Genomic DNA, 27,453 nt, shown 5'->3' on the forward strand with positions numbered 1-27,453 from the left:
GTGGTACAGTCCAGCTTAAATGTGGCAAAAAGACTAATTTGAATGATAAATTGCACTGAAGTCGATATATACCCAAAGTGGGCTTGGGGACTTGGAACCATTGTGGGTGGAGTCTTGTGATTTTGTGATGTAAAATTTCCAAATTGGCTATTAGCAAGTCCTATCAGTTGCCCTCCAGGGAAAGGAGTGAAAAGGCAGTGGAAAGGGCCAAGGTCTGGCTAGAAGAAGGGCCTTGGGAGTTCTATCTCTGATCCTAGGCTTACTGTCCAAGGATCTCTTGCCAGGGACAGAGCAAATGGAGGTGGCTTGCTGGTCAGTGCTCTTCAGAAGAAAGATCAGTTCCCCACCGGGGAGGAGGCAAAGCAACAAGGATGTTAACGATGGAGTTTGAGAGTACTAGTTTCATACCAGGTCTTCAGCTGTAAGCTTCCATCCCTTCCGTAGCCTAGGCAGCCTCCATGGGGACTGAGAAGCTGGGAGTGGCTGGTGTGAGCTGCAGCCAGGGGGCATCTCTCCAGCCTCTGGGCTGGGCTGCAGAAACGCTGTCTGACTGCAATTACCTGGGCAGGGGGTAGGGTTGCTGGCCTGCCTACAGACCTCCCCAGTTCCCCGGGGACTGACTCCTGGCCTTGTTCCGAGCACACGGCTGGTGCCTGGGCTTGCAGGGTTTTATTTATTTCATGGATGTCTCCAAAAACCTCTACCTGCTGTGGCCATTGTGGGGAAACAGCTACTCGTCTGCTGGCTGCCTTTGGAAGCTGTCCCCCTGTAAGAATACCTGTAGTAGGCTTGAGTGGTTTCCCTAGGTTGTTTTCATGGCGTGCCCGCATATGACCGTGGATCCCTTAGCACTTTTTGATGTCCTCTCTGGGTGGGCTGAGCCTTCATGTGTATGGCATGGCCCATGTGGCAGCCGAGTAGCTGTGAAGAGTCTGCTGGAGGAGCCATCTGTGAACAGCTGGTAGAAGCATTTTTAAAAGGTGGCTATGTTGACAAAGGTGTGTCATTTTCCCATTTTGGTCACAGTGCGTGATGTTAGACGGCAGCTGGCTTTGTGACTGATTGCCTATAGGATTTTGTGAAATGCTGTGCGTGAAGAAAATATCAGATCCACATAGCAAGGTTGTATCTGGTGTTTAGAAAGTATATGTATTACATACACAGCACTGAGGTTGGCTTGGAGTGTAAGCCTCCTAAGGTAATGCGCCCACCCCACGGATCTCCAGTGCTCCCTGTGACTGACTGGTAGAAATTAGTAGTGCAGGGTGACCCTAGTTTGATGGGGCCATGCAGCCACAAAGCAAAGGGCGATCTCAGGCACACTCCCAGCAGAAGACGGAACTGGGGGCCACATATCCCTCCATTTAGAGGTATAAGTAGCAGTATCACTGCCCTTCTTTAATGACTGTAATAGCAAGGAAGTAAAAAACTGTTCCAGAGGCCCATATGAAACATGCTATTTACTTTAATTCCCCCTTGAAAAATCAGTTGTAGATCACCAGTAGGCATTCCCAGCAGGCTTATTTTAACTCCTGGGACATGACAGGAACAGGGTTCTGACCTGCCTTTCATGCGGCCGTTTAAGTGATGGCACCGGGGCCTTAGCATGACACCAGCGTCCTGAGCTCTCTTGGCCAGGGTGAAAGGAGCCACAGGAGCTGAGTATCGTGGAAGGGGTCTATCGTGGTTGTCTGCTTCTGGGAGAGGGGGCTCCAGGGCTCCCCTCCCCTAGCAGGAATGAAGGTGTGGGCGTAATTCCTAGGGCACGGCATTCTTCCGGGATAAGTTGTCCTAATGCCATGATAATGTTTGTGCTGCTCTGAAACCTCATGTCTTAGCTTTATATACTTGTTAATCTGTGCTTTCATGAGACCTGTGTCTGAGCAGAAAGGAGACATTCCTTCAGATAAGAGTCAGCAAGTCAATGCCCTCGCCACCGGATGACTCAGTTTCTCTTGGTTATATAGGCTGTGCGTGTGCTGCAGGCACAGGGAGGGCCGTGTGTTTCTGTCTGAGATCAGGAGGCCTCATGGCCATGCAGCCCTGCTTAAAATATTGCCTATTTTTTTTCTTTTGAAATTATTTTTGTTTATTAAAAATGTATGTTAAACTTAATTTGTGATAGATGGTTTCTTTCTGTCGCAAAAATAGTCTTTCTTTCTGGCTAAGAATTTTCTTATCTATGCAGATTTACTAAAAAATGTATATTTAGTTGATCTAAATAGATAATCAGATTTTCTTTGGGCTGGGCGCGATGGCTCACCCCTTTAATCCCAGCACTGCGGGAGGCCGAGGCGGGTTGATCACCTGAGGTCAGGAGTTTGAGATCAGCCTGACCAACATGGAGAAACCCCATCACTACTAAAAATACAAAATTAGCCAGGCACAGTGGTGCATGCCTGTAATCCCAGCTACTCTGGAGGCTGAAGCAAGAGAATCTCTTAAACCCGGGAGTTGCAGGTTGCAGTGACCTGAGATTGCATCATCGCACCCCAGCCTGGGCAACAAGAGCGAAACTCTGTCTCAGAAAAAAAAAAAAAAATTTCTTTGGCTTTTGTTCTCTATGGATTGTAAGAATATTAAAATCCTTTTTTCCCTTGAATTTCATTTATTGACTGAATTGTATTTTATAGTTTTTTTTTTTTTTGGTTGTTATTTAGGCGAGAAACATGGTAATGTTCTATTTCTGCAATAAGATTTAGTAAGTAGTCCACAAATGGCCCTACTCCTCCTATTTCTCCTCTTATAACTCAAAATTTGTAAAACTGGAGGATACTTTATAGCTCAGTCCCCAAATTTTATAGATAAAAAGTTGTCTTCTTAATTTCTTTTGTAATAGGGATTAATTTGGAGATGAAATTAGCAATAATATCTGAAAATGGCAGCTACAGAAAAATTAGCAATAAGACAATGTCTGAGAATGAGAAGTCACTGAACATATTATGCCTGCCTAAAAATAGTTTCTATAAATAATTGTTTTAAAAAATTAGGCCAGGTGCAGTGGCTCATGCCTGGAATCCCAGTTCTTTGAGAGGCTGAGACTGGAGGATCACTTGAGTCCCGGAGTTAGATCAACCTGGGCAACACAGCAAGACTCCTGTCTCTTTCTATTTCTAAAATAAAATGAAAAAAAATGTAAACCCTATTTAAGTTAATATTAAAACTACCCATATAATATTGAAATCATCATTAAACATAAAGTATTGAAGGTAAATGGAGAGAGAAATATATCTGACCAGCCCTTGCTTTACTGGTCCTTGTTCCATTTGAGTAAAACAAAGTGCCACATCTGGAATTGTTTAAAACATGCAGGTGGTAGGGGTGGGTGGAGAGAGACAGGTATAGACATAGATCTTACTACTGGTCAGATTTGGACGTGCTTTACAGGAATGATAGCTAGAGTTGGAGATGGCTTCACAGAGTAGAGGAAATTACAATTAGTTAGGATTTTTACAAGGAAAAAATTGGGACAGAGGTATCCAGGAAAGAAGAAGGCATGGGAATCTTTGGAGCTGAAGGGAAATAGTTAGTTCATTATGGCTGGAGTGTAGGGTGTAAGAAGCCAAAGGCAGGAAGTGAGGCTGATAGAACGGGTGGAAAGTAGATAGTTGAAAATATTTCAAATCAACGTCAGGGCCCAAATGATGTGATGGACTTTATTTAAATCCTGCTTCGGTGACAAATGTGTTTTCTGTCTGTACACTTGAGTCCAACAATTAGGACCTTCTTACTGGAGGGTTCTGTATCTTGATAATTGATGTAAACAAATGCAGCATGCGCCTGCTTGTCAAGTTTACAAGCAGAGTTTCCTCCTCACAATTAGGGAGGAAAAACATCTCCGGCAGCTGGTTCTATGCGCTGACCTTCTTTAGGCCGGCACTGGATTTCTCTGCCTCCAGGGATTCTGGGGGCCGGGTGGTTGGAGTGGCTACCTGGTTACCTCTTCTAATGGAAACGTATTAGACATGGCGTGTTAGGGATGGGAAATGTGTGTCCTCACCTTTGTGGGGCATTGCTGGTGATACACAACTTCCACAAAGAGAGGTGGACAATAACCTGAGAGATACAGACTCAGGTTCCTCGCTGGCTGCATCTGGGCCTGTTTGGGTGTATCTTAACCACTCTTTTGTTCTGTTTCTTGCTAGTAAGTAGGTGTCATCGTTCCCGTCCCCTGTGTGCTTCTAGGATGCTGTGTGCTTAGCTAGACCTATTTCCCTACTGTAGTCACGCCTGAGCTGTGTGCTCGTTTGAAGGAGTTAAGCACCCGTAAGTGCTTGTGGCCAACAGCAGTGATCTAGGGACTGACTCAAGTTAAGATTATTTGATGTGCTTTATAAGGCCTCTGAAGAAAGCTTAGGCAGGTAAATATTTTAAATGGTTTTTATAGATTTTATTTCACATATAATATTTGCATCCCGTGGTGGAAATAGAAAGACACCTTAGTAGGTCCTGTAGCTTACTATGTATTTTCCAGTAGAGGGGGAGTCTTTATTAACAGATTTACACTCCACTGTCTTTTTCTCCAAGTGATGGAATTATTTTTGATTTACTGTGCACTGTGGTTGGTCACAAAATTATAGTTCCTGTGAAAGAGCTGAAAGGAACATTTGTGAAGGACTTGTGTTGTGCTTATACTGTTAAGTTGCTCCGAGGAACCTATGAAGGCGAGCTCTAATGCAAGAGACTGCTGGGGCTGGAGCAGAAAATTACTGCTTCATTTTTAACTTGAATATGCCACAGAGCTTCTAGAGGACTCGAGAGGCAAACAGTGGTGGATTGGTCTTCGATTTTATCATAGTGCTCTTGCTTTGGAGAAGTTTTTCCTTTTCCTATACTCTCTCACTTATAAGATAGTGAACATAGGGAGGCAGGAAATTAGTTTCTGTCAGGTACCTTTTATGTGCCAGGTGCTTTAGATACATTTTATTTTTTACTCCTCCTTCTAAGTGAGGTGCAGAAGGTAAAGAACAGTTCCCAGGTCCGGTGTCAAATTGAGAAGCAATTGGCCGCAGGTCTGGCTGACGCGGTCAATGTTGTTGCCACTACAGCGTGTTAGATTAATATGTGATATCAGTTCATTTCTTTGAAATCTTTAGAGAGAAGAAAGAATGTTTTCTTAAAGAAATTTGACTAACTTTGATTAATAATTTCAGCATCAGATATCCTCCCACTGAAACAGGTGGGAAAACAGTGTGAGAAAAGTTTTTTGCTCTTGACCAAGAATGTATTTAAGGCACTTAATGCAAATTTTCTTATCAGTGTTATACTTAGAAAACAAATGTGTAGTGGTAGTAAGAATATGGCAGTTGGGTAACATTAAGTTAAAAAAAAAAGTAGTAAAAATTAACTTTTGTTGACATAGCTAATGTGGTTATAACAAGGTTCTTTTAAGAGAAACACAGATTGCAGTACTGAAATCTTCTAATGCTACGATTTAAATCCATACACAAGCAAATGCTAAGTTTTGGAGCTTTTCAGAATGTTCAAATTATCTTTAATGAATATTTATGAAGAAATCACTGTAAAAGCATTTCTTAATAGGCAAGTACCTATTCTTTTTTTTTTTTTTTTTTTCAGAGTCTACGTCCAAAACACTCGTTTCTAAATGAGTAGCAAAGGGGTTAAAAAATCATTAATCTCCCAAAGGGTCTGTGAGAGAGTTGTGTGGTTAGATATTATTATTGCCTCATTTATAAACCAAGATCCGGAGTGACTCCTTAAGGTCACAAAACAAGCCAGTGTTGAAGCCGGGACTGGAACCGACGTCTCCTGCCTCCCAGTCCAGGGCTGTTACCACTCCCAGGGAGTTGACCAATCATCACAGTTATTAATATCCCACTTGCCACATGCTACAAGCCATGAACATAAATATTTCGTTGGCGTTTTATCTTCATGCTCCCTATGTGCCAGGCTCCCTTTCTTTCTACGTTCATAGCCCCTTCTAATAACTCACGTTCTTGTCTGACCACATTGGCCTTCGCATGAAAGTCACACGTCACCCCAGCAGGGAATGTTCAAGCATGCAGATTTGCATACTTTCATTCTGATCTCAAGGCTTTTTCTAGACTTCCTTTTTTTTTTTTTTTTTGAATCCTCTGTGTGTGTGTGTGTGTGTGTGTGTGTGTGTATGACAGGGAGGATGGTAAGAAGTAGTTAAAAAATGCACTGTGTGCTACATCAATATCCAATGGCTTTGTATGTACGTTAGAAAACAGTAAAGCTTTAAATAGTTTGTAACATATGTCCACATAATTTATCACAGAATTGTGGTTTATTTAATAAGTGACTCATTATCACTATCTGATAGCCAGAATACTGGATAAAGAATAAGTATGGGCAGAAGTTATTCACCATTTCTTACAGCCTCATCCCAGAACACAGCTTTTCTTTCAAATTACAGATTCTTTGCAATTTTCTTTCCCCTCCTCCCTGCCACCCCTATAAGAATATACAAAATTGTCAGAAAACATGAAATAATGTTACGGGAAAACATGGCCAAATTTAAGAAATCTGGCTTAGATTGCTCTGAAAGGTTATTGCTAAATGAATCTTCGAAGAAAACGAATTCCTTTACTGGAACAAAAGTAATTTATTATGCATTTCATGGGTGTCTGCCAGAAGAGTTACTAGCAGTATGAAGATCCAGTGGATATGAATTAAGTACAATCTGTTAGTTCTGTTCGTGTTTAGACCTACCTGTTAATTTTCTCTGAAATTTTAATAATTTAAAAAAGCATCTCCAAAGACAGGTGTTGGCAGTATGACAATTCACCAGTCAGCTACCCATTACATCAGGCTTTTTAAAAGGCTCGGTACTCGGAATTTGTGAGACTGAGCACAAAGGCATTATTTTATTAACCTCATATTTTAAGAATGATTTGAACAAGTACATAACAAGGCATTGATTTTAATGTCCTGTTGGGGTCTTATGAGTAAACAGTTCCAAGTCAACATCTGACGATGCTTAAATCATGATCCGACTTGATGGTGCGCTGCCTGTTTGGTTGTTGGCCTGGCACGGTTTCACCAGAGCTGGGCCACATGCTGCAGAACCATATTTTAATTTTATTAAACACAAGTATTTTACATTTAAAGCTGTCATTAAATTTAGTTGCTTGATTCGTGGTGAAGCCTGAATATGGTCAAAAGTTTATTCTGGGGGTTCACGGATTAGCAGCTGGGAGGAAACGGATTCCAGCAGCCAGGCGCTAGTTCCAGCTCTGTCTGTGTGAGTATAGCGAGCTGCCAAGGTTCTGTAAATCCTCTGTTTTCCTCCTTCTACTAAAGGGGAAAAGTAATTCCTACCATCTGGTCCTGAGGAGTATTGTGTAGAGTAAGTGGGAGATGCCTGGAGACCTCTTTGAAGTTTAAGAAGAATAGCACTACTTAAATACGGGTCTTGGAAGTTAATAGTGATCAGCTTTATTTGCATGGCATTTTTTTTTTTTTTTTCATCCCAAGATATTAGAATAAGATCCTCACTTTCTTAACGGGGAAATTTAGAGGTGTAGAGTTATGGTGTTAAGAAAGTAAACACATTTTAGAGATTTGTATTTCTCTGAGAGCAAATTTTTTATTCCTTCTGATACTTAGTACTTTCCTAATGCTTTCTGTGGTTTAAGTGCATTGTAAATGCTTCTTGGTAGGTTTTCTGTAATTAAGATGGAGAGATTAAGATGCTCATCCATCTCCTGAAAAGTGAGTTTTGTTATAAAAATTAAGATCATAATTCACCAGGTTTTAAATCTTGCCTCAGGATTCTGTCCCACTTAATTTGAAGATTAGTAGTGTGATTCATTCTGATTCATTTAGAAGATAAGCTTTTTCTTTAGGGTGCTCATTGACTTCAAGTTGTGGGACAAACCCTCTCCCTTGCAATTTCTATTTGTACATCAGTGTTTTGGTGATAATCCCAGAGTACTTACAGAGTTTCACTGGTGCCTTTCTTCACCACAGCATGCTTGCTGTTGAGTGTGCACAGATACATAAAACAATTTGCTCTTTTGTCCAGAATAGATTATGTGCATAGAATTGCTTTCCTCTTCTTGAAAAGGGCAGTATGCCTTGGTGTGGCTATATCCTTGCCTACTCAGGCCTAGAAGGGGCTAGAGGGTTAGCGGTTGGGGCAGAGTCGGGGAGCAGCTGGTGAAATTTCCAGTAAGGAATTTGTTTGTTGAATTAAAAACAAATACAAAACTGTTCTGCTGAATAGTTAGGTCATCAGCTGAGGTGACGGTGACTCTCCCTCTAGAGAGAAGTTGTCTGTGTTTTTTTGTTTTATTAAGTTGTTAAGAATTCGAGAGTTTCATTGTGATTGGTTTTCACATGTCCTGGTGGAGACAGAATCTGTGTGTTCATGCGTCTTTCATGTGTCACCTTCTAAACTATTATTGAGTCACTTTGTGTCTGGTCCTCTGTTACCTCCAGCCAAACTGAAATGATCGTAGTTTATATAGTGGAAGTTACGATTTGCAGGAAAGCATTTCCTCTTTGTTGGAATTTATACAGAGTTTTTAATTCCTCTTTTGAGGAAGGCAGCTATAAAGCACCACAGGAGTCTAACCTAGAGGTTACAAAAGCAGAGAAGAGCTTTGGCAGTGAGGGACGGCTGGCTTCCCCTCACACAAGAAAAAGCCGAAAGCACAATCTCACTGAGATGTGTAGGAAGGACGGATCAGAGGCTGGGGGAGCCGACAGTCTGCCTTGCAGTGAAGGAGGCAGTGTGATCACCATCAAAGTCGTCTGCTCTGGGAAGGATCACACGGTCGTCCTTCAGCCTGCCTGGGGCGCCGTGTTTTCTTTCTTCAGACGGAGACTGCATGAAGAGAGATTCCAGCAAGGAAGATAGAGCATGCCTGATACACTCCTCTCTGGTTTTCTTCCTCAAAGGAAATGTATGCATGTAATCCACAAGCCAAAGAACCCATGTTTTTCTCTGGAAAAGGCTACGCCCTTTCAGGGTTTCCTTTTCTCGGCTGTGTTGCCTTCCCATCAGAAGCTGTCTCTCACCCTCCCCATTATGGGAAGTGCGAAATGAAGGAAAACAAAGAGAGACACTGCTGGGCATTTGTCTCCATGAGTTGATCCAATCAGAAATCTTTGACTTTTCAGATATGTGTCCAAAATTGAGTGAAGGCTCCTCACAGGAAAAAAAAAAAAAATTCCAGGTCATCTAAAGATGAACTGTGGCTGCTTCTCAGGCTAGCAGATATTTTCCATGTCCCAATCTGTAGCAGCCCAAGCTCTCCCTGAAGTCATTTATTCCTTTTGGAGAGAGTTTTCCAGCCCAGCTGCTCTGCCTGTCTCCCACCTAACCCCACCAGCTTTCAGTGGTAAGCCCAGGCTGGGTCTGGCCCTGATAACACATTCTTTCAACAGGAAGTACCTCCATTTTCAGTTGTCTGTGGGAGGGTGGAGGGCAGATAAGCCTTGAATGGAAACACAGAGCCGATTTCTGCTCCACCCTCCTTGCACTTTGATCAGGGAGAGAGCAGGGACCTCCGCCTGGCCTGTGCTGCCTGCTGAAAGGAGGGAGGATGGTTGAGCTGTGGGCATTCCGGAGCTCTCCCTCCCTTTTGTTCAGGAACGTTTGTTTAGGTTGGTCTAGGATAGTGAAGTGCCTGCTTTTGCTGGGTTGCAATGTCTGCAATCTGAACTAAAGTCCTTTGAAGGGTTGAATTATTTGTGGGAAAATATATTAACCGATTGAAATTTATATGTGTGTTTTTATGTGTATGTATTAGGTCCAGGATCATATTACATTTTTCTCTGATTTCCACCCCCCACGGCCCACATACACACACATTGTACTGATTCTCAGTAGGCAGCTCTTGACTATCATTAGTGAGGGAAAGGGACTTGAAAGATGAACAATAACAGGACAAGCCACGCTTCTTAAGAGTCGTTGTGCCAACTCTGAACGCCTTCTGCTTTTAGAATATTGGTTTTGAGGCCAGGCACGGTGGCTCATGCCTGTAATCCCAGTACTTTGGGAGGCCGAGGCAGGCGGATCACTTGAGGTCAGGAGTTCGAGACCAGCCTGGCCAACATGGTGACACCCCAAGTCTACTAAAAATACAAAAATCAGCCTGGTGTAGTGGTGGGCACTTGTAATCCCAGCTACTCTGGAGACTGAGGCAGGAGAATCACTTGAACTCGGGAGGCGGAGGTTGTAGTGAGCCGAGATCCCACCACTGCACTCCAGCCTGGGTGACAGAGTGAGAGAATATTGGTTTTGAGAGCTGAAGTTACACTGATGCATGGAGTCAACGTGTTGGGTGTTTTAACTTGTATGGAACTGTGTGTTTCACATGTGTGCGGTTGGCCAGGCCCTGTCCTATGCCAGGTGGCAGGGAGATGATTTCAGGGGTGGATGGGAGCCCTTCTGACCCGCCCTTCTGTTAGTGCCCCGACTCTGGTTCCCTCCTATTTTTTCAAGCCACTTTCTGATCCCATCAAGGTTGGCTTGTCCCTCAAGTGCCTTGTGTTTTCTGGTACTCACGTCCTCTATTCATCCCCAAAGTTACTAGGTTGGTGCAAAAGTAGTTGTGGGTTTTGTCATTACTTTCAATGCCAAAAACTGCAATTAATTACTTTGACACCAACCTAAATAGATGTACTATGCAATTCAATTTAAGTATTCAAAGAAAGATATTCAAAGAAAGTTATAGATGCCTAATAGACTTGGCCCTCTCAGCTAGTCCCCTGTTTGTCCCCTCCTCCCAGGGGACCTTTGTAATACTTACACATGTGCATGGATAAATTGCAGTTATGACGTGTCATTAATATCTTGCTGTTTTTTGCTTAACATGGTGTTACAGGATTTTTTTCCATTTTGTTCTATGATCTTATTATTTTTAATAATTGCATAATAGTTCATTGAGCGGATGTACCCTGCTTTTCTAAACCGTTCCCACGTTTAGAAAATCTAATCTAGACATTAGATTGTTTCTATGGTTTCTACTATTAGAAGTAACCTTGCGACGGTTGGCTTCCTTTGCGGAGCCTTTCCCTTCTTTTGAATTATTTCCTTATAATACATTTCCAGAAGTGAAATTACAGGGCAAAGTAGGGTCTAAACTTCTGGATGGCTCTTGACACTGCAGCTAACTGCCTTCTGTAAGGTGGGTGTACCGGAATGTAGCCCTGCTAGCCATGAGTGAGGGAACTGGTGTTATCATGTAACATCAGCCTTTCTTTGCAGTATTTCATGTTTAAATATTACTATATCTACACATAAAATAAGGCTACCAAGCATTGGGCACAAGTACTTGCCCCATTTTTCTTCTGACAGGCTCAGCTATTGCTTTTAATTGCAAATGAGCAGATTCATTTTTAGGAGTGCATCACTCGTGGAATTTGAGGTTTAGCTTAACATTTTGTCTGAAAAAAAGACAGGTTATTTTGGCCAGTTGCTTTTGGGATTGTTACGCAGGTGTAAGAATAACATTCAGGGTGTTCACGTTTCTTTAATGTGGCTTGTTGAAAAAGAGTCAATGAGTGACCAGGTGTGGTAGCTCATGCCTGTAATCCCAGCACTTTGGGGGACCAAGGCAGGTGGATCCCTTGAGCTCAGGAGTTTGAGAATAGCCCGGGTAACATGGTGAAACCCCATCTCTACAAAAAATACAAAAATTGGCTGGGCATGGTAGCACATGTCTGTGGTCCCAACTATTCGAGAGGCTGAGATGGGAGGATCTCTTCAGCCCAGGAGGCGGAGGTTGCAGTGAGCTGAGATCGCACCCAGCGCACTCCAGCCTGGACAACAGAGCGAGGCTCTATCTCAAAAATAAAAATAAAAATAAAAATAAATAAAAAAGGGAGTCATGAGACTTTTGAATGGCTACAGAACACTTTGATTTATTTTTGTGAAGAACTGTCAGTGACAGTTTGAATAGGGTCATTCTGGAGGTGGTTCTCTTTGAGCTCCGACTATGTTCCCACTGCTTCTGCCCCTGCCTGGTGATGGGGTAACATGCTTGGGCTGAAGGATAGAATGAGGAGAATAAATTACATCTAAGCCTCTTAAGCGTAACAATAATAATTAGATAACAAGAGTAGCTTATACTGACATAATCTTTACTGTTCTCAGACACTGTTACAAGGGGTTTACATATATTAATCAATTTAATTTTTTTTTTTTTTTTTGAGATGGAGTTTTACTCTTGTTGCCCAGGCTGGAGTGCAATGGCGCAATCTCGGCTCACTGCAGCCTGCCTCAGCCTTCTGAGTAGCTGGGTTTACAAGCATGCTCTACCTTGCCCTGCTAATTTTGTGTATTAGTAGAGATGAGGTTTCACCACGTTGGTCAGGCTGGTCTCAAACTCCTGATCCAAGGTGATCCACCTGCCTCAGCCTCCCAAAGTGCTGGGATTACAGGTGTGGGCCACCGCGCCTGGCCTAGCCAATTTAATTCTTGCAATAACCTTATGACATAGGTGTCTCTTTTTATCCCACTTTATAGGTGTGGACATTGAGGCACACAGAGTTGTATGTCAGGCTTCTGGCCTCTCCCACATGGTCTCTTCACTCTTTTGCTTCATCCTTCTGTTTTTCAGCTGGCTTTTCTTCTGAGCAGGCCAGGTGACCGCCTCTCTTCATCCGTCCTGCCTCCCATTTTGAACATCCTTCTCTTGCCGGTAACAACAGCTTCCCTTTATGGAATGTTTACCATGGCAGGGCACCTTGCCTTCGCTTTTACACACATGAGCTCATTTAATTGTCACAGCCATCCCTGAGGTGGGAAATGTGAGGACCTGGGCACAGAGGAGGCTCGGGGGGACTGCATTCAGCAGGGGACTGAATCAGGACAGGACTTGAGAGTCCAAGCTGCTTCCCCTCCTCCCCAGGCTCCTGTGCGGGCTGCCTTTGGTTCCTTACCCAGGAGTCCTTGCCCTCTGCTATTCCTTTTCTGACTCCTGGGCTACCTTCCTATCTCAGCCATTCATTTGTCATTCATGATAAGCAGCCAACAGTCAACTTTCTCTAATGTGTACGGATCCTGGCTACCCACATAGCCTGGGAGCTCCTGGGCCGGTGACTATCTTTCAGGCTCCTGGTCTAGTGTCTGGCTGTCGGTTGGTGCTTTGCCAATATTTCTTTTTTTCTTTTCTTTCTTTTTTTTTTTTTTAATTTTTACTTTTTAGAGACAGGATCTTGCTCTGTCCCTCAGGCTGGAGTGCAGTGATGCAATCATAGCTCGCTGCAGCCTCCATCACCTGGACTCAAGCAATTCTTCCACCTCAGCTCCCCAAATAGCTGGGACTACATGCCCAGCTAACTTTTGTATTTTTTGTAGAGATGGGATCTCCCTATGTTGCCCAAGCTGGTCTCAAACTCCTGGGCTTAAGTGATTCACCCTCCTCGGCTTCCCAAAGCGTTGGGATTAAAGGCACGAGCCACCGTGCCCAGCCTGGTTATGTTTCTTGTTGCAGGCTGTCGTGGTGGTGACAGACCCCTCTGCTGTCTTGGCATTTCCCTGCCATTTGAGATGGGCTATTTCCTGGGCCAGTTCAGGAACCTTATCCATTTCAGAAAATAACACTTGTTGCGGTGAAGTCAGATTTAGTCAGATGCATGCTGATGTGCCAGTTTTGGAATAAGAAAATCATTGCAAAGTTGGACGTGACATATATCATTATAAGGAAGCTCACTCTAATAGTTCCTTTCTAAATAACTAATTCTTTTGTAACGGAATATCATCCTTTTGCTTATTTATTTGAGGGTTAAATCTGGATCCACACTGGATTTGCTTCTCGTAGAGTCTGGAATTAAGGGCTAAAGTTAATCACTGTGTTTGTAAGTATAACCACGTTCATGGCATTCAGTTCTTTGGACAGGATTATTTTAGCTCTTTCAGAATTGCCACAAGAATCCATCTGAAGCTTTAGACATCTCACTGATTTTGTGAAATTTGCTTTTTAATGCACCTAAAACCCTCAGTTTAAGTCTTTACACTTGCGTTATGTAAACAGAAGTTTGGGTGTGGGGCCAGTTTTGTTGCTGGATTTTCATAAAACCTTTCTGCTGGGAAAGGGAAGGAGTAGTTACCTGTGGAGGGGTTGGGTTTGGTCTCTCTGGTTGGGAGGAAGGAAGTTTGGGTGTTTAGACTCAGAGGGCTTGCTCCCTGAAGTCCTGCCTCCTCCCAGCCTCATGCGCTTATGGTGAGGGTTGAGAGCAAACCAGATCTTGTTGGAAAAACGAGTAGAGTTGAACCTCATTCACTTGCAGGCCGCAGAGGCTCGGCACACTTCCTTTCTGTTCTGCCTGTGTCTACTGCCAGAGAAATGGCTGTTTTAAGGATTTAATGGGATTATGTATGTAAAAAAGAAATTCTTTGAAAAGTACACAATGTCCTACCTCTGTCAAATAACAAGTATCTGGTAATTTATAGAATGGAACCCTGAAAGCTTGGAAGGAATAAGAGCTCCTGAACTTTTAGAAAGAAAATGTGATTTAAAAAAGTACATGATTATGGTGAGATTTTTCAAAAAGCATCTCAAAAGCAAGTTTATTCAAACTGTTGTCTAAACAGATTTTAGTTATTTTGGTTTGATTCTACTAAATTATATGATGTTTCCTATTTGGCCTTTCTCATGTGAATAGGAGGAATGGGTGGAAGAGGGGAAAGGTGAACTTGTGCTTCAAGAAATCATTGTGGCTGGGCACAGTGGCTCATGCCTGTAATCCCAGCACCCTGGGAGGCTGAGGCAGGCAGATCACCTGAGGTCAGGAGTTCGAGACCAGCCTGGCCAACATGGTGAAACCCCGTCTCTACTGAAAATGCAAAAATTAGCCAGGTGTGGTGGTGCGTGCCTGTAATCCCAGCTACTCGGGAGGCTGAGGCAGGAGAATCACTTGAACCCAGGAGATGGAGGTTGCACTGAGCTGAGATCGTGCCACTGCACTCCAGCCTGGGAGACAGTGAGACTCTTTGTTTCAAAAAAAAAAAAGAAATCATTGCCATGATCATGCATGGCAGATAGAGGATGTTAGCATTTTCTTTATAATGTGGTCTGCTTCAGAGATGGACTGTTCTTGTAAAGAATTAAGGTAAATGAGGTAGATTTTAAAACCTGTATATGCACGGGCTTATTTTCCATGAAGTCAGTGCTAAAAAATTTCACTTATCAGGGAACGTTGAACTGTGTAGCTTTTCTAAAAAGTCTAAAAGACTTTGCCATCACTGGATAAGCCTTGTTAGAGATGTGTGTGTTTGTGTGTGTATATGTATGTGTGCACGTGCGCACGTTTCTCTTTGGAAATGATTAGGTTGTGCGAGCATCATTAATGCCTGTTTACCCACACAGTGAGGTTTGTTTCACCGTCAGAGATCTTAGAACTTGGCACTTTTGACAAATAGGATTCCTTCAGTTCCCCTTCCTTTTGTCCAGCTCTGCATCTTGCCAGTGGCTCCTGCCCTGAGTTCTAAAGTTTCCAAGGCTTGAGTGGCCAGGGTCAGGTCAGTGGCACCGCGTGCAATGCAGGGAAAAGCCCCCACTTGCTGGGGGCAGGGGATAGTAATGCCGACCTCACTTGCCCTGCCCTGGGTCCGCCCAGGAGCAGCTCTGGCCCTGGCTGCACTGACCCGTTCATTAGTTCTCATGTTCTTAACTAGCAGGATGGTAACCGCCTCTCCCCTTCTCGTCTCTCCTCTCTGTCCCCCTCTTCTGCCAGGCGGGTGCCCCGGTGATGACTGGCGCGGGAGAGAGCACCAATCCCGAGAACAGCGAGCTCAAATATTCGGGTCAAGATGGGCTCTACATAGGCGTCAGTCTGGCCTCGCCGGCCGAAGTCACGTCCTCCGTGCGACAGGATTCCTGGTGCGCCCTGGCCCTGGCCTGAGCCCATGCCGCCAAGAGGCAGGGAGGGCTCCGCCGCGGGCCTCACTCCACTCGTGTCTGCTTTTGTGCAGCAGTCCAGACAGTGGCGACTGCGCTGACAGATCGTGATTCTCGTGCCTTTATTTTGAAAGAGATGTTTTCCCCAAGAGGCTTGCTGAAGAGTGAGAGAAGATGGAAGGGAAGGGCCGGTGCAACTGGGCGCGTTGCCTCCCTCTCTGGCCAGGGCCACTCCAGCCAGCCCGCCTCCGGGGCGGACCCTGCTCCGCTTCCAGAAACAGGACTAGGACCTGGGCCTGGCCTGCTAAGGAATATTGAGAGAGATTTTTTTAAAAAGATTTTGCATTTTGTCCAAAATCATGTGCTTCTTCTGATCAATTTTGGTTGTTCCAGAATTTCTTCATACCTTTTCCACATCCAGATTTCACGTGCGTTCGTGGAGAAGATCACTTGAGGCCATTTGGTACACATCTCTGGAGGCTGAGTCGGTTCATGAGGTCTCTTGTCAAAAATATTACTCAGTTTGCAAGACTGCATTGTAACTTTAACATACACTGTGACTGATGTTTCTCAAAGTTCATATTGTGTGGCTGATCTGAAGTCAGTCAGAATTTGTAAACAGGGTAGCAAACAAGATATTTTTCTTCCATGTATACAATAATTTTTTTTAAAAGTGCAATTTGCGTTGCAGCAATCAGTGTTAAATCATTTGCATAAGATTTAACAGCATTTTTTTATAATGAATGTAAACATTTTAACTTAATGGTACTTAAAATAATTTAAAAGAAAAATGTTAACTTAGACATTCTTATGCTTCTTTTACAACTACATCCCATTTCTATATTTCCAATTGTTAAAGAAAAATATTTCAAGAACAAATCTTCTCTCAGGAAAATTGCCTTTCTCTATTTGTTAAGGATTTTTATACAAGAACACCAATATACCCCCTTTATTTTACTGTGGAATATGTGCTGGAAAAATTGCAACAACACTTTACTACCTAACGGATAGAATTTGTAAATACTCTAGGTATCTGTAAACACTCTGATGAAATCTGTATAGTGTGACTAACCCACAGGCAGGTTGGTTTACATTAATTTTTTTTGAATGGGATGTCCTATGGAAACCTATTTCACCAGAGTTTTAAAAATAAAAAGGGTATTGTTTTGTCTTCTGTACAGTGAGTTCCTTCCCTTTTCAAAGCTTTCTTTTTATGCTGTATGTGGCTATAGATACTCATATAAAACAAGTGCATGTGAAGTTTGCAAAATGCTTTAAGGCCTTCCTTTCAAAGCGTAGTCTTTTTGGAGCTGTTTTATACCTTTTATACCTTGGCTTATTTGAAGTTGACCCATGGGGTTAGTTACCACTCTCCATGTGCTTTGGGGACAGTTTTTTTAAGTGGGAAGGACCCAGTATTAGATTTGAGATGATAAGCATTTTGTTTGGGATCAATGGTTAAAAACATTCTAGAAAGTTCAGATTTTTTTTTCTTTGTGAATGAAATATATTCTGGCCCAAGAACAGCGATTTCCTTTCACTTTTTTCCTTTTGCAACGTGCCTTGAAGTCTCAAAGCTCACCTGAGGTTGCAGACGTTACCCTTATCAGAAGATACGTAGAAATGATTCCAACAGCCTCTTTGTATTTTCTTCATTGTTGAGTAGATTTCAGGAAATCAGGAGGCTGTTTCACAATACAGAATGGTGGCATATAACTGTGGCTCCCTGAGTCTACAGTATTGTTTACTTCTTGCACTTATTACAGTCATTCTGTGGGGTTCAGTCTGAATCTTTCAAGAGAAGGAATGTCTTCCTTAGTCCTGGTGAATGCTACTCTTTGGAGGGACAGTGTCCATAGCCAGTGTGTGTGTGTTTTTCTGGGGAATTCAGTAAGGCCCGCATGCACCCTGATATCATAAGGTGGGCCAGAACTATGGTTAAGAGTGTTGGGTATGCAAGCAGATCACTAGGCTTCAAGTCCCTGCTTGGCAGTGGATGAGCTCTGTGACCTTGGGCAAGTTATCCAGCGCTCATCTTTCTAATCTAAAATACAGGCAAATAGTATATAAATCACAGGATTAAGTGAGATAGTCCATGCCAAGTGCCGAGCACAATACCTGGCACATATTAAGTACTAACTTGACTTTGAAAGACAGTGGCATGATTTGCAACAGGTCCTTTGAATAATGTCTGACTACCTGGAATATCAGCAGTTTATGGTCTGTAAGAATCCGATGTCCTATGGGTCACCTGTGCTTCTTCAACAAGGCCAAGAAGAGTGAAATGAGAGACTCCCTCTAATCCAGGGGGTTGCAGAAATGGAGGGAGGATGCATGAGACCTGATTGTTTAATAATAGAACAAGGCTGTTCTGACAACAGAAGAAAATTATTAGCCCCATGAACCGATGTCTGTTTTCCTCCCTCCTTTTATGGTTCTCATTACTTGGAGTGCTTTTTGGTGGGTTGGGAGTTGTTAAAATTAATACGGTTTGATTGGAAAATGAATTTTTCTTATTGGGGCTTCCAAATGACCCTTTTTCTGGGGTGATCTCAAATATTGCTCCTTCCAATTCTAAAAATAATTCTAGTTTTTATGAAATAAATTACCGTGGGCAGAGGAAGAGGGGGCTTCTTATAGCCTGTCCTAACACAATGAACTCCACTATCTGAGCTTTTAAATGATTACTTTCTTACCTATGATTGCATAAAGCAGAAGTTTGTTAAATTTGCTCCAGATACACAACTTCAGCACTCTTCCCCCAAAGTATGACACGTGAAACTGAACACGACCTAATCATTTCTCAAAAGGGAATGCATTCAGATAGATGCTGCACCTCAGCTTAAAGAACCCCCAGGCCCTATACTGTGGACTATAGAATTTATGTCCTCTGTCACACATGGCTGATTTGAGGCCATCTTAAATAAGTGAAGACTCTGTCTGGGGTCTCTCTTCAGGGTCACTTAATGTTGTTTCCTGGTGCTTATGGGAGGGTCAGGAAAGCAAAGGGAACCACTCATTTCCCAGTGCAAATAAATTAACTTCTTGCTCATGGGAAATGTTTTTCGCAGTCCTTGGAAATTTGATGTAATTTCAGATCATAGATAAATTGGCTGCTTTGCTGGGAGGGCAACCCAGAGAGTCTTCAGTGCTGTGCCAGATTCCAGGGTGCGTTCAGGTTGGAGCAGTGTAGTGGGGAGCAAGGTGGCAGGCAGAAGCAAATATTTTCAGAATCAGGCAGCGCTGGCTTATTAAGATGCTTTTTTCTCTTTCTTCCTTTCTTTCCTTTCTTTCCTTTCTTCTTTCCTTCTTTCCTTCTTTCCTTCTTTCTTTCTTTCTTTTCTTTCTTTTCTTTCTTTTCTTTCTTTCTCTTCTTTTCTTCTTCTTTCAGAGTCCAGAGTGCTAACCATTACACCATGGAACCCACCCTCTTCTTCTTTTTTCTTTTTTTTTTTTTTTTGAGACAGAGTCTGGCTGTCTCACCCAGGCTGGAGAGCAGTGTCACAATCATAGTTCACTTGCAGCCTCAACTTTCTGGGCTCAAGTGATCCTTCCACCTCAGCCTCCCAAATTGCTAGTATTATAGGCATGAGCCACTGCAGCTGGCTAAAATGCATTTTGTTTCTGGGTTGAAATACTAGCAAGTCAGTGTGGCAATACTAGTTATCTTCTGTTGCTTGGGAGCTCTAATTGGCAGTCAGATATGCTTTGATTATTTTAAATGGAAAACATTTTAATAAACTTGCTAGACCAAATCTTTCAAAACAGGGTCTGTGGGAAAAAATGTGGTACCTACAGCTCTGACCGCGTGAGGCCCTTGGATGGATTCTGTGTGGCTGAGCCTTTAGCAGCTGCATTCTGAGAAGGCCACTTTGCTCATGACCTTCTGGTGGGGCTGGGATCAGGCAGGAGAAGGTGACAGACATCAGTAGGACGGGCAGAAGAAGAGTCAAAGGGTATTTTCAGTTGGTTCAACTTAAAGGATGCCAGAAAGTCTTAGTTTATAGGGACTTTGGATAAATATATTGTGGTTAATAGTTCCAAATCGCTTCTAAGGAAAGTTAGGATGTCGCAGGTGCGTGTCTGCACCTCTGAGACTCATGTCAGAGCAAGCACCCATGCTTCTCCGAATATTCTCCAGCATATTCCAAGTATGCAGTAGGGAACCAGCGTGACGACGGGTGCTTCACTGCCCCTGCCGCCTGGTAGCTGTCACAGGGAAGTGACCATTACACAGTTGACGTCACTATTTTGGCTCAAGAGATACTTATTTTGCTTGGTGGCTTTCTTTTAAAAGAACATTTAAAAATGACTAAAATATAGTGATTAAAGAAGGTTTAATGAGGAGAAGTGCTTATATTTCAGTTATCAGTGGTCTGTCAAAATAATCATCTACATATCCTATAGCTTTGGGGCAAGTTGATTGCTCTCTCTGGATCTCAGTAGCCAAAAAATGGCGAGATGTGGCAGTTGGGGTCTAGAAGGTCCTTTCTATCTGCATTTACATCCCACAGTCCCACGGGCAGACTGTATGCAAGGTGATGGCGGCTCTGTGGCTGAGTTTGAGGGGCTCGTAGGGCCCCTCTGTGAGTAACGAGGCTGGTAGATTTACAATCTCCTCTCTTCCTGTCTCCTCACCACCTCAGATCTGATATCTGGAGGCCAAGTCCTCCCGTAACCTTAGGCTCTAGAGGGTGAGAGTTGCAGTCATATTCACGAACCCAGGGGCTTAGTAAGGGCTGCCACTGCCCCCTAATGCTGAACTATTTGATCTAGGTCCCCCATATGAAACTGAGACAGTGATACGAATCCAGACCGGAAAATGGAAAAGTCTGGCATCGGAGCAGTCCGCAGAACAAGGAAAAAACAGCTTTGCTTTGCTTGGCCCATTGCTTCAATATCTTGTAGTTGGTTTTCTATTTCTTGGAAACAGTCAACATTTCATTGTTGTTCGCCTTCTGTGTCTTCTCTTTGGCTACTACAAGTTTCCTCTCTGTCTCATCACTCCCTTCCAGGTTTTTACCCTTACTTTTGTGAATTCTATTTCTTTAATGCTCCAAGACTGGTCTGAGATAGGAATAACAAATATTTATATAGCGCTGTGTGCCAGTTTCTATGCAAAATTCTTCACATATACCCATTTAATCTTCATACCAAGTAAAGGGGGTGGTACTATTCCCATCTTAGGGATGTGTCTACGGAGACACAGAGAAGTTAAGTCACTTGCCCAAGTTTGCACTGTGGCAGAGCTAGGATTCGAGCCCCTGCAGTGTGGCTCCAGAGCACATGCTCCTAATCACTACATCATGTTGTCTTTTCATCTTGATTTAAAGACAAAAAAAATAGGAAGGACACGGCAGCCCACACCTGTAATCCCAGCATTTTGGGAGGCTGAGGCGGGTGGATCACCTGAGGTCAGGAGTTCAAGACCAGCCTGGCCAATATGGTGAAACCCCTTCTCTACTAAAAATACAAACATTAGCCAGGGGTTATGGTACACACCTGTAATCCCAGCTACTTGAGAGGCTGGGGCAGGAGAATTGCTTGAACCTGGGAGGCAGATGTTGCAGTGAGCCGAGATCCTGCCACTGGACTCCAGCCTGGGCAACAGAGTGAGACTCCGTCTCAAAAAATAAAATAAAATAAAATAAAATAAAAAAATAGAATAGGTGAAGAAAGAGAAGAACATACAGGGAAGCCATCGCTGTCTGAAAGCGGAGGCTATGCTCTTTCTTTCTCCAGAAATACACAAGTATCATTTGCAACACAGGTATGCCTAGGTTGAAGAAACTGAGTAAACGTGTATTTCTCACAGTTAGTTGTTTCTTTAGAACATACAAGAGAGTGCCTAGTTGTTAGCTGGAAAGTTTAAAGGTATCGTTCTATTTTTGGCGTGAGTCCCTTCCCCTTTTCTTGTAACTTCAAGTGCAGCTTATTATGCTCTTATCTAGCTCAAAAGATTAGGGTAAAGCATTTTGTAAAGTGTAAAAAAGCTGGTGAAAAGATGAACAGTGGTTAAAACTGAACACCAGAGGGAACAAGGAATACCTTGTTGTGGTGTAAAATCTCTGTGCTTAGCTGTGCCAAAGAATTTTTTCAGGAAAACTTGCGCAAGATCTTGGCAGTGGTGTCTTGGGCTTTATCTTTTTAAATAAGTGTTCATTACTGCTTACATCATTGTTGCTATTATTATTTTGATAAGTGTACATTGCCAGGGATGCGCTGTGTCAGGGGTTCTCCAACTCCCATGCGCACGAGAATCACACACAGGCCTTGTGAAAATGGCAGAGTCCTTAACTTCCCCAGAGAACTGGATTCTGCAGGCCTCGTCTTGGAAGCTGCAATTTTGGCCTTTGCATTAATTAAAATTTCTTGACTAGTACAAAATCACAAAGTTATAAGTTAGAATGTACTAAAAAAATTGTCCTTTTCACCCCTCTACCTCAGTCAGTCAGTTCCTTTCTCAGATGTTACTTCTTTTTCTCTTTCTTCCTTTCTTCCTTCCTTTCTTTCCCTCCCTCCCTCCCTCTTTTCCTTTTTTTTCTTTTCTTTTTCTCCTCCTCCTCCTTTTTCTTCCTTTCTTTCATTTCCTTCCTTCCTTTCTTCCTTCATTCCTTCCTTCCTTCCTTTTTTTTTTTTTTTTTCTTCTAGAGTCTCCCTCAGTCACCCAGACTGGAGTGCAGTGGCATGATTTTGGCTCACTGCAACCTCCACTTCCCAGGTTCAAGTGATTCTCCTGCCTCAGCCTCCCCAGTAGCTAGGACTACAGACGAGCGCACCACACCCAGCTAATTTTTGTATTTTTAGTAGAGATGGGGCTTCTCCATGTTGGTCAGGCTGGTCTTGAACTCCTGGGTGGCCTGCCGGCTGGGCCTCCCAAAGTGCTGGGATTACAGGCGTGAACTACTGTGCCTAGCCATAACTTCTTATTCCTTGCATAGATTGTATGCATTGACTAGGGATGCACACACAATATATTCCAATTTTTTGACACATAGGGTAGCGCACTATACACATTGCTTTGCATTTTGCTCTCTTCACTTAGTATATTGGGTAGGTCATTATTTAATCAGCACCATATTTAAGTACATTTGTTTCCAGCCTTTGGTTTTTCAAGTAATGCTGCAATTAATATCCGCTATCTGCGTCATTTCACGCAGGTGCAAATATATCTGTAAAATGAATTTATGGAAGTAGCATTACTGACTCAAGGGTATCTACTTTTCATTTTGATAGATATTGCCAAATTGCTCTCACAGAGGTTTCCCCACTTTGTACTCCCACCAGCAACGGACAGGAGTGTTTTTCTTGGTCACACAAGTCTGATGTCAAACATTCTGATCTTGTCAGTCTTGATTCTCTGAGTTTTGTTTTGCATTTATATTATTGTGAGTGAAGTCAAACATCTTTTCCTTTGATTAGGAGCCATGTGTAATTCCTTTTATGTGAACTTTTTGCCCATCTCTATACATTTTCTTTACTTATTTTTTTCTGTTGGATTATCAGTCTCATTGATTTGAGAAGTTCTTCACATGTTAAGGAAAGCAGCCCTGTGTCTGAAATATACTTGAAATAAATATATGTATATTTTTTCTTTTTTTTTTGTTTTACTTTGTTTATACTTTTTAAAAAGGCATGATGATCTTTTCTTCTAAAAAGTAATTCAATTTATTGGTCTTTTCTTTTATGGCTTTGGAGTTTTATATAATATTAGGAAGGCCTTACCCACCATTAAGAGGATTTTTTTAAAATCCTGTGTTTTCTTCTAGTATTTTTATAGTTTTATTTTTGAGGTTTGCATTGTTTTTTTAATCTGGAACTTTTGTTGTTGGTTGTTGTAACATGTAGAGCATATATTCAACATTTGTCCAAATGGCAACCTTATTGTCACAGCATCATTTCCTGAATAATCCATCTCCCTCCCACTGATTGAAATTAGAAAGTTAAAATTATATAAATTCTCATATGTATATGTATTCTTTTATAAATTCTTATGTGGATATATGTTTAATACAAATTTACATATATATTTGGGTCTATTTCTGGGTTTTCTATTTTGTACCAATGATATGTTTATGTATGTATCAATCTTATACATATTTCTTTGATTATTATATAAGCATGCCTCACTTAACGACAAGAATACTTTCTGAGAAATATATCAGGCAATTTCATCATGGTGTAAACATCATAGAGTGTGGTTACATAAATTTAGATGGTTTAGCCTACCACGTACCTAGGCTATAATGATATAGCCTATGGCACCTAGGCTACAAACTGGTACAGCATGTGACTCTACTGAATAATGTATGCAATTGTAACACAATAGTAAGTATTTATGTATCTAAACATATCCAGACTTAGATAATATACAACAAAAATACAGTAGTATCATTTTATGGGACCACTTTCATATATATGCAGTCCATTTTTGACCAAAATGTCATTGTGTGGTACATGACTATACTTTGCATGTATTTTACTATTTAGAAAGCTAGCTCCTTTTCATTAATCTTATCTTTTAAATAAGAATTTGGTCAGTATTCTTGCTCACTTATTTTTCCATACAAATTTTAGAATCAGCTTTTTCCATTTCAAAAAAAATCCTGTTGGTATTTTTATTGGAATGGTATTAAAATTTTAGATTAGCTTAGGGAGAATTAATATATCTTAATTTTGTTAAGTCTTCCTGTCCAAGATGAAGTAGGTCTTTTTGTTTGTTAAAATTTTTTTCTGTGTCCCTCATAAGCATTTTAACCTTTTCTTCCTATAGATCTTGTGCATGTTTCTGGTTAAGTGTATTCTTAGGTGTTCAATACTTTCTGATGTTAGTTTAACTATTCTAATGGATTGTCATGTTCATTAAGAGTTTAGTAAGCCTCTTTCCCAGAACCATTTAAAATTCTCATATTTTTTTCAGTTGATTCTCATGTGTTTTCTGAGGGAATAAGCAGTTTCTATTTGTACTGCTGGTGGTTCAGGTGTTGGTGGAAACACTTTTCATGGTGTTGTCTGATTAAGGAAATCTAGATACTTCACACTGCATTTATTCACTTAAATCATCAATTCATATAACTTGAGAGATGTAAGAGACTTGACTGAGGTCCAGCTGAGGAAACTGAGTCTCAGAGAGGGTGGATTGTGGCTGGTCAGTATAGGGCGTGGGTTTCCAGGCTTGGGGATCCATGACCTTGGTGCTCTGGGCTAGGCTGACAGGTCCCTGAAGGAAATGCGAGAACCAAACACTGTGAGCGAAAGCTTGGACTTTGGCAGACGCTATAACTTCTTTTTACTCTGAGTAATGCTTCATTAATCGGTTTAGGAATTAACAAGATACTGAGACTTGGGCCAATATGGGTTTTCAAAGATTGCATGTGTCTCCAAACACCACCTCTGAGTTCCCTCCAGGAAGTAGCCCACATGACCATTGGTCTCCAATGAATCACCAGGCCACATTTGCTGAAGTAAATGGAAGCATTGCGAGAGCAGAAAATCAGGACAGACACCTACACTTGCTAATCCAAACAACCGCCCTTTTTGAGCCACTGGAGGTCAGTTATCACCAAATGGACAGACACACTCGGCAAAGTTTTTGCAGGCTTCACAGCTTGTAAATAAGAGACTGCATTCTTCATGCTCCCTCTTGTTGAATCTGGCAGAGGGAAGACCTCTGGCTCTAATCAGCTGGGCAATGACCAGTAGCTGGGCTGGCAGGAAACAGTGATGACTCCATTTGAATACACTTTGTGAACCCACTATACTTAATTCAGAGGACCCATATACCAAGAACACAGGGCTTCTTATTCATGGAAAATCATCCTGGGAATACTGGTTGCATGTTACTTATAATTTATAAAGGCATACCAAATACCAAGTGGTCTGTGTGGAATACACTGGCATAGATTTAATAATATTTAACATCTCTGTAATTCGTCATTCTCTTCATTCTTATATTCTTTTTTTTGAGATGGAGTCTCACTGTGTTGCCCAGGCTGGCGTGATCTCGGCTCACTGCAACCTCCACCTCCCAGGTTCATGTGGTTCTCCTGCCTCAGCCTCCTGAGTAGCTGGGACTACAGGCATAAGCTACCACTGCCTGGCTAATTTTTGTATTAATAGAGATGGGGTTTCATCACATTGGCCAGGCTGGTCTCAAACTCCTGACCTCAGGTGATCCATCCACGTAGGCCTCCCAAAGTGCTGGGATTACAGGAGTGAGCCTTTCTTATATTCTTATATTCTTATTTTCTTATATTCTTATTATTATTTCTTATATTCTTATTATTATTTGTACTATTACCAGGACTTCCTTCTTTGTGGCTTTGTTTACCCTATTCTTCCATTTACATTTTGCCGATCACTTGAGTCTCCAAAAAAAATTTCTGACTCTTTGATATCACTAGGTATGATTTCCAGGTGAATCCTTCCAGGAGAAATTTCAGAAGGTGTCTCCTTTTCTTTCTAAATGGGTCAGAGATACCTTTATTTTGGAACTGACCATGGGAAGTCTTCAGTTGTTGTTTATATCTTGGATTAGGGCAGCAGATGGAGCTTTTCTCCCCTGCCCCCAGCACCATCCAACCTTCTTTCCTTGACCTCTTGGAAGCATTTGACATTGTGGGCCTCTCCATTTCACCTGAAGCCTTCTCCCGCTTTGACTCCTGAGATATCGTAGATGAATCAGGGCTGTGGTGAAGTGGAAACACTGTACCTTCAGAGTCATGCAAATGGGGTTTTGAATCTTGGCTCCACACACCAGCTCTGAGGCTTGAACAAGTTCTGGAACCACTCAAGGCTGCAATGTTCTTATCTCAAAAAGGAGGGTGACATAATCCGCCTCGTCTGCCAGTCTTCAGCCTTGAAGCCTTACTCAACTTCCGCTTTTTGAGGGTAGGGGCAGAGTTTGTACCCCGGGACATGATGCTAGCACAGTGCCTTTCACGAGATAGGCACTCACTAATTTATCTGCTTTTTACTTCCCATGTTCAGCCTAGAGTCACACCATTCATTCATGCTCCTTGTGTTAGGGATTTCTGGGGAAACAGAATCAATAGGATATATATATATATATATATATGATCTCGGAGGTGGAGGTTGTAGTGAGCCAAGACCATATATGTAAACACATATATATGTGTATATATACACACACGTATATATATAAATAATCCATATATTCGATTTTGGATTTTATATATATCCTATTTTACATATATATATATAGAGAGAGAGAGAGACAGCGTGACAGAGAGAGAGAGTTGGTTTAAGGAATTGGCTCACGTGATTGTGAGGGCTGGCAAGTCTGAAATCTGTAGAGCAGGCCAGTGAGCTGGTGACTCAGGTGAGAGCTGATGTTGGTCTTGAGTCTGAATTCCACAGGGCAGGAGTCTGGAAATGCAGGCAGGGTTTTTTTTGTTTGTTTTTTTTTTGAGACCGAGTCTCGCTCTGTCGCCCAGGCTAGAGTGCAGTGGTGCGATCTCAGCTCACTGCAAGCTCCGCCTCCTGGGTTCACGCCATTCTCCCGCCTCAGCCTCCCAAGTAGCTGGGACTACAAGTGCCTGCCACCTGGCCTGGCTAATTTTTTTTTTTTTTTTGTATCTTTCAGTAGAGACGG

At 42.3% G+C, this 27,453-nt stretch overlaps 1 protein-coding gene across 1 annotated transcript in view; it reads left to right on the forward strand.

Moving 5' to 3' along the window:
• LOC105529450 (transcription factor GATA-6-like) overlaps positions 1 to 17,017 on the forward strand; it is a 24,664-nt gene extending 7,647 nt beyond the window's left edge. The window contains exon 5 of the mRNA XM_011966596.1: positions 15,676 to 17,017. Within this exon, the coding sequence (XP_011821986.1) occupies positions 15,676 to 15,843 (168 nt within the window). The 3' untranslated portion in view covers positions 15,844 to 17,017. The remainder of the gene's footprint in view (positions 1 to 15,675) is intronic.
• The last annotated feature ends 10,436 nt before the right edge of the window (positions 17,018 to 27,453 follow it).

This window comes from Mandrillus leucophaeus, unplaced genomic scaffold (assembly GCF_000951045.1).
Source record: "Mandrillus leucophaeus isolate KB7577 unplaced genomic scaffold, Mleu.le_1.0 Scaffold766, whole genome shotgun sequence".
Taxonomy (NCBI): Eukaryota; Metazoa; Chordata; class Mammalia; order Primates; family Cercopithecidae; genus Mandrillus; species Mandrillus leucophaeus.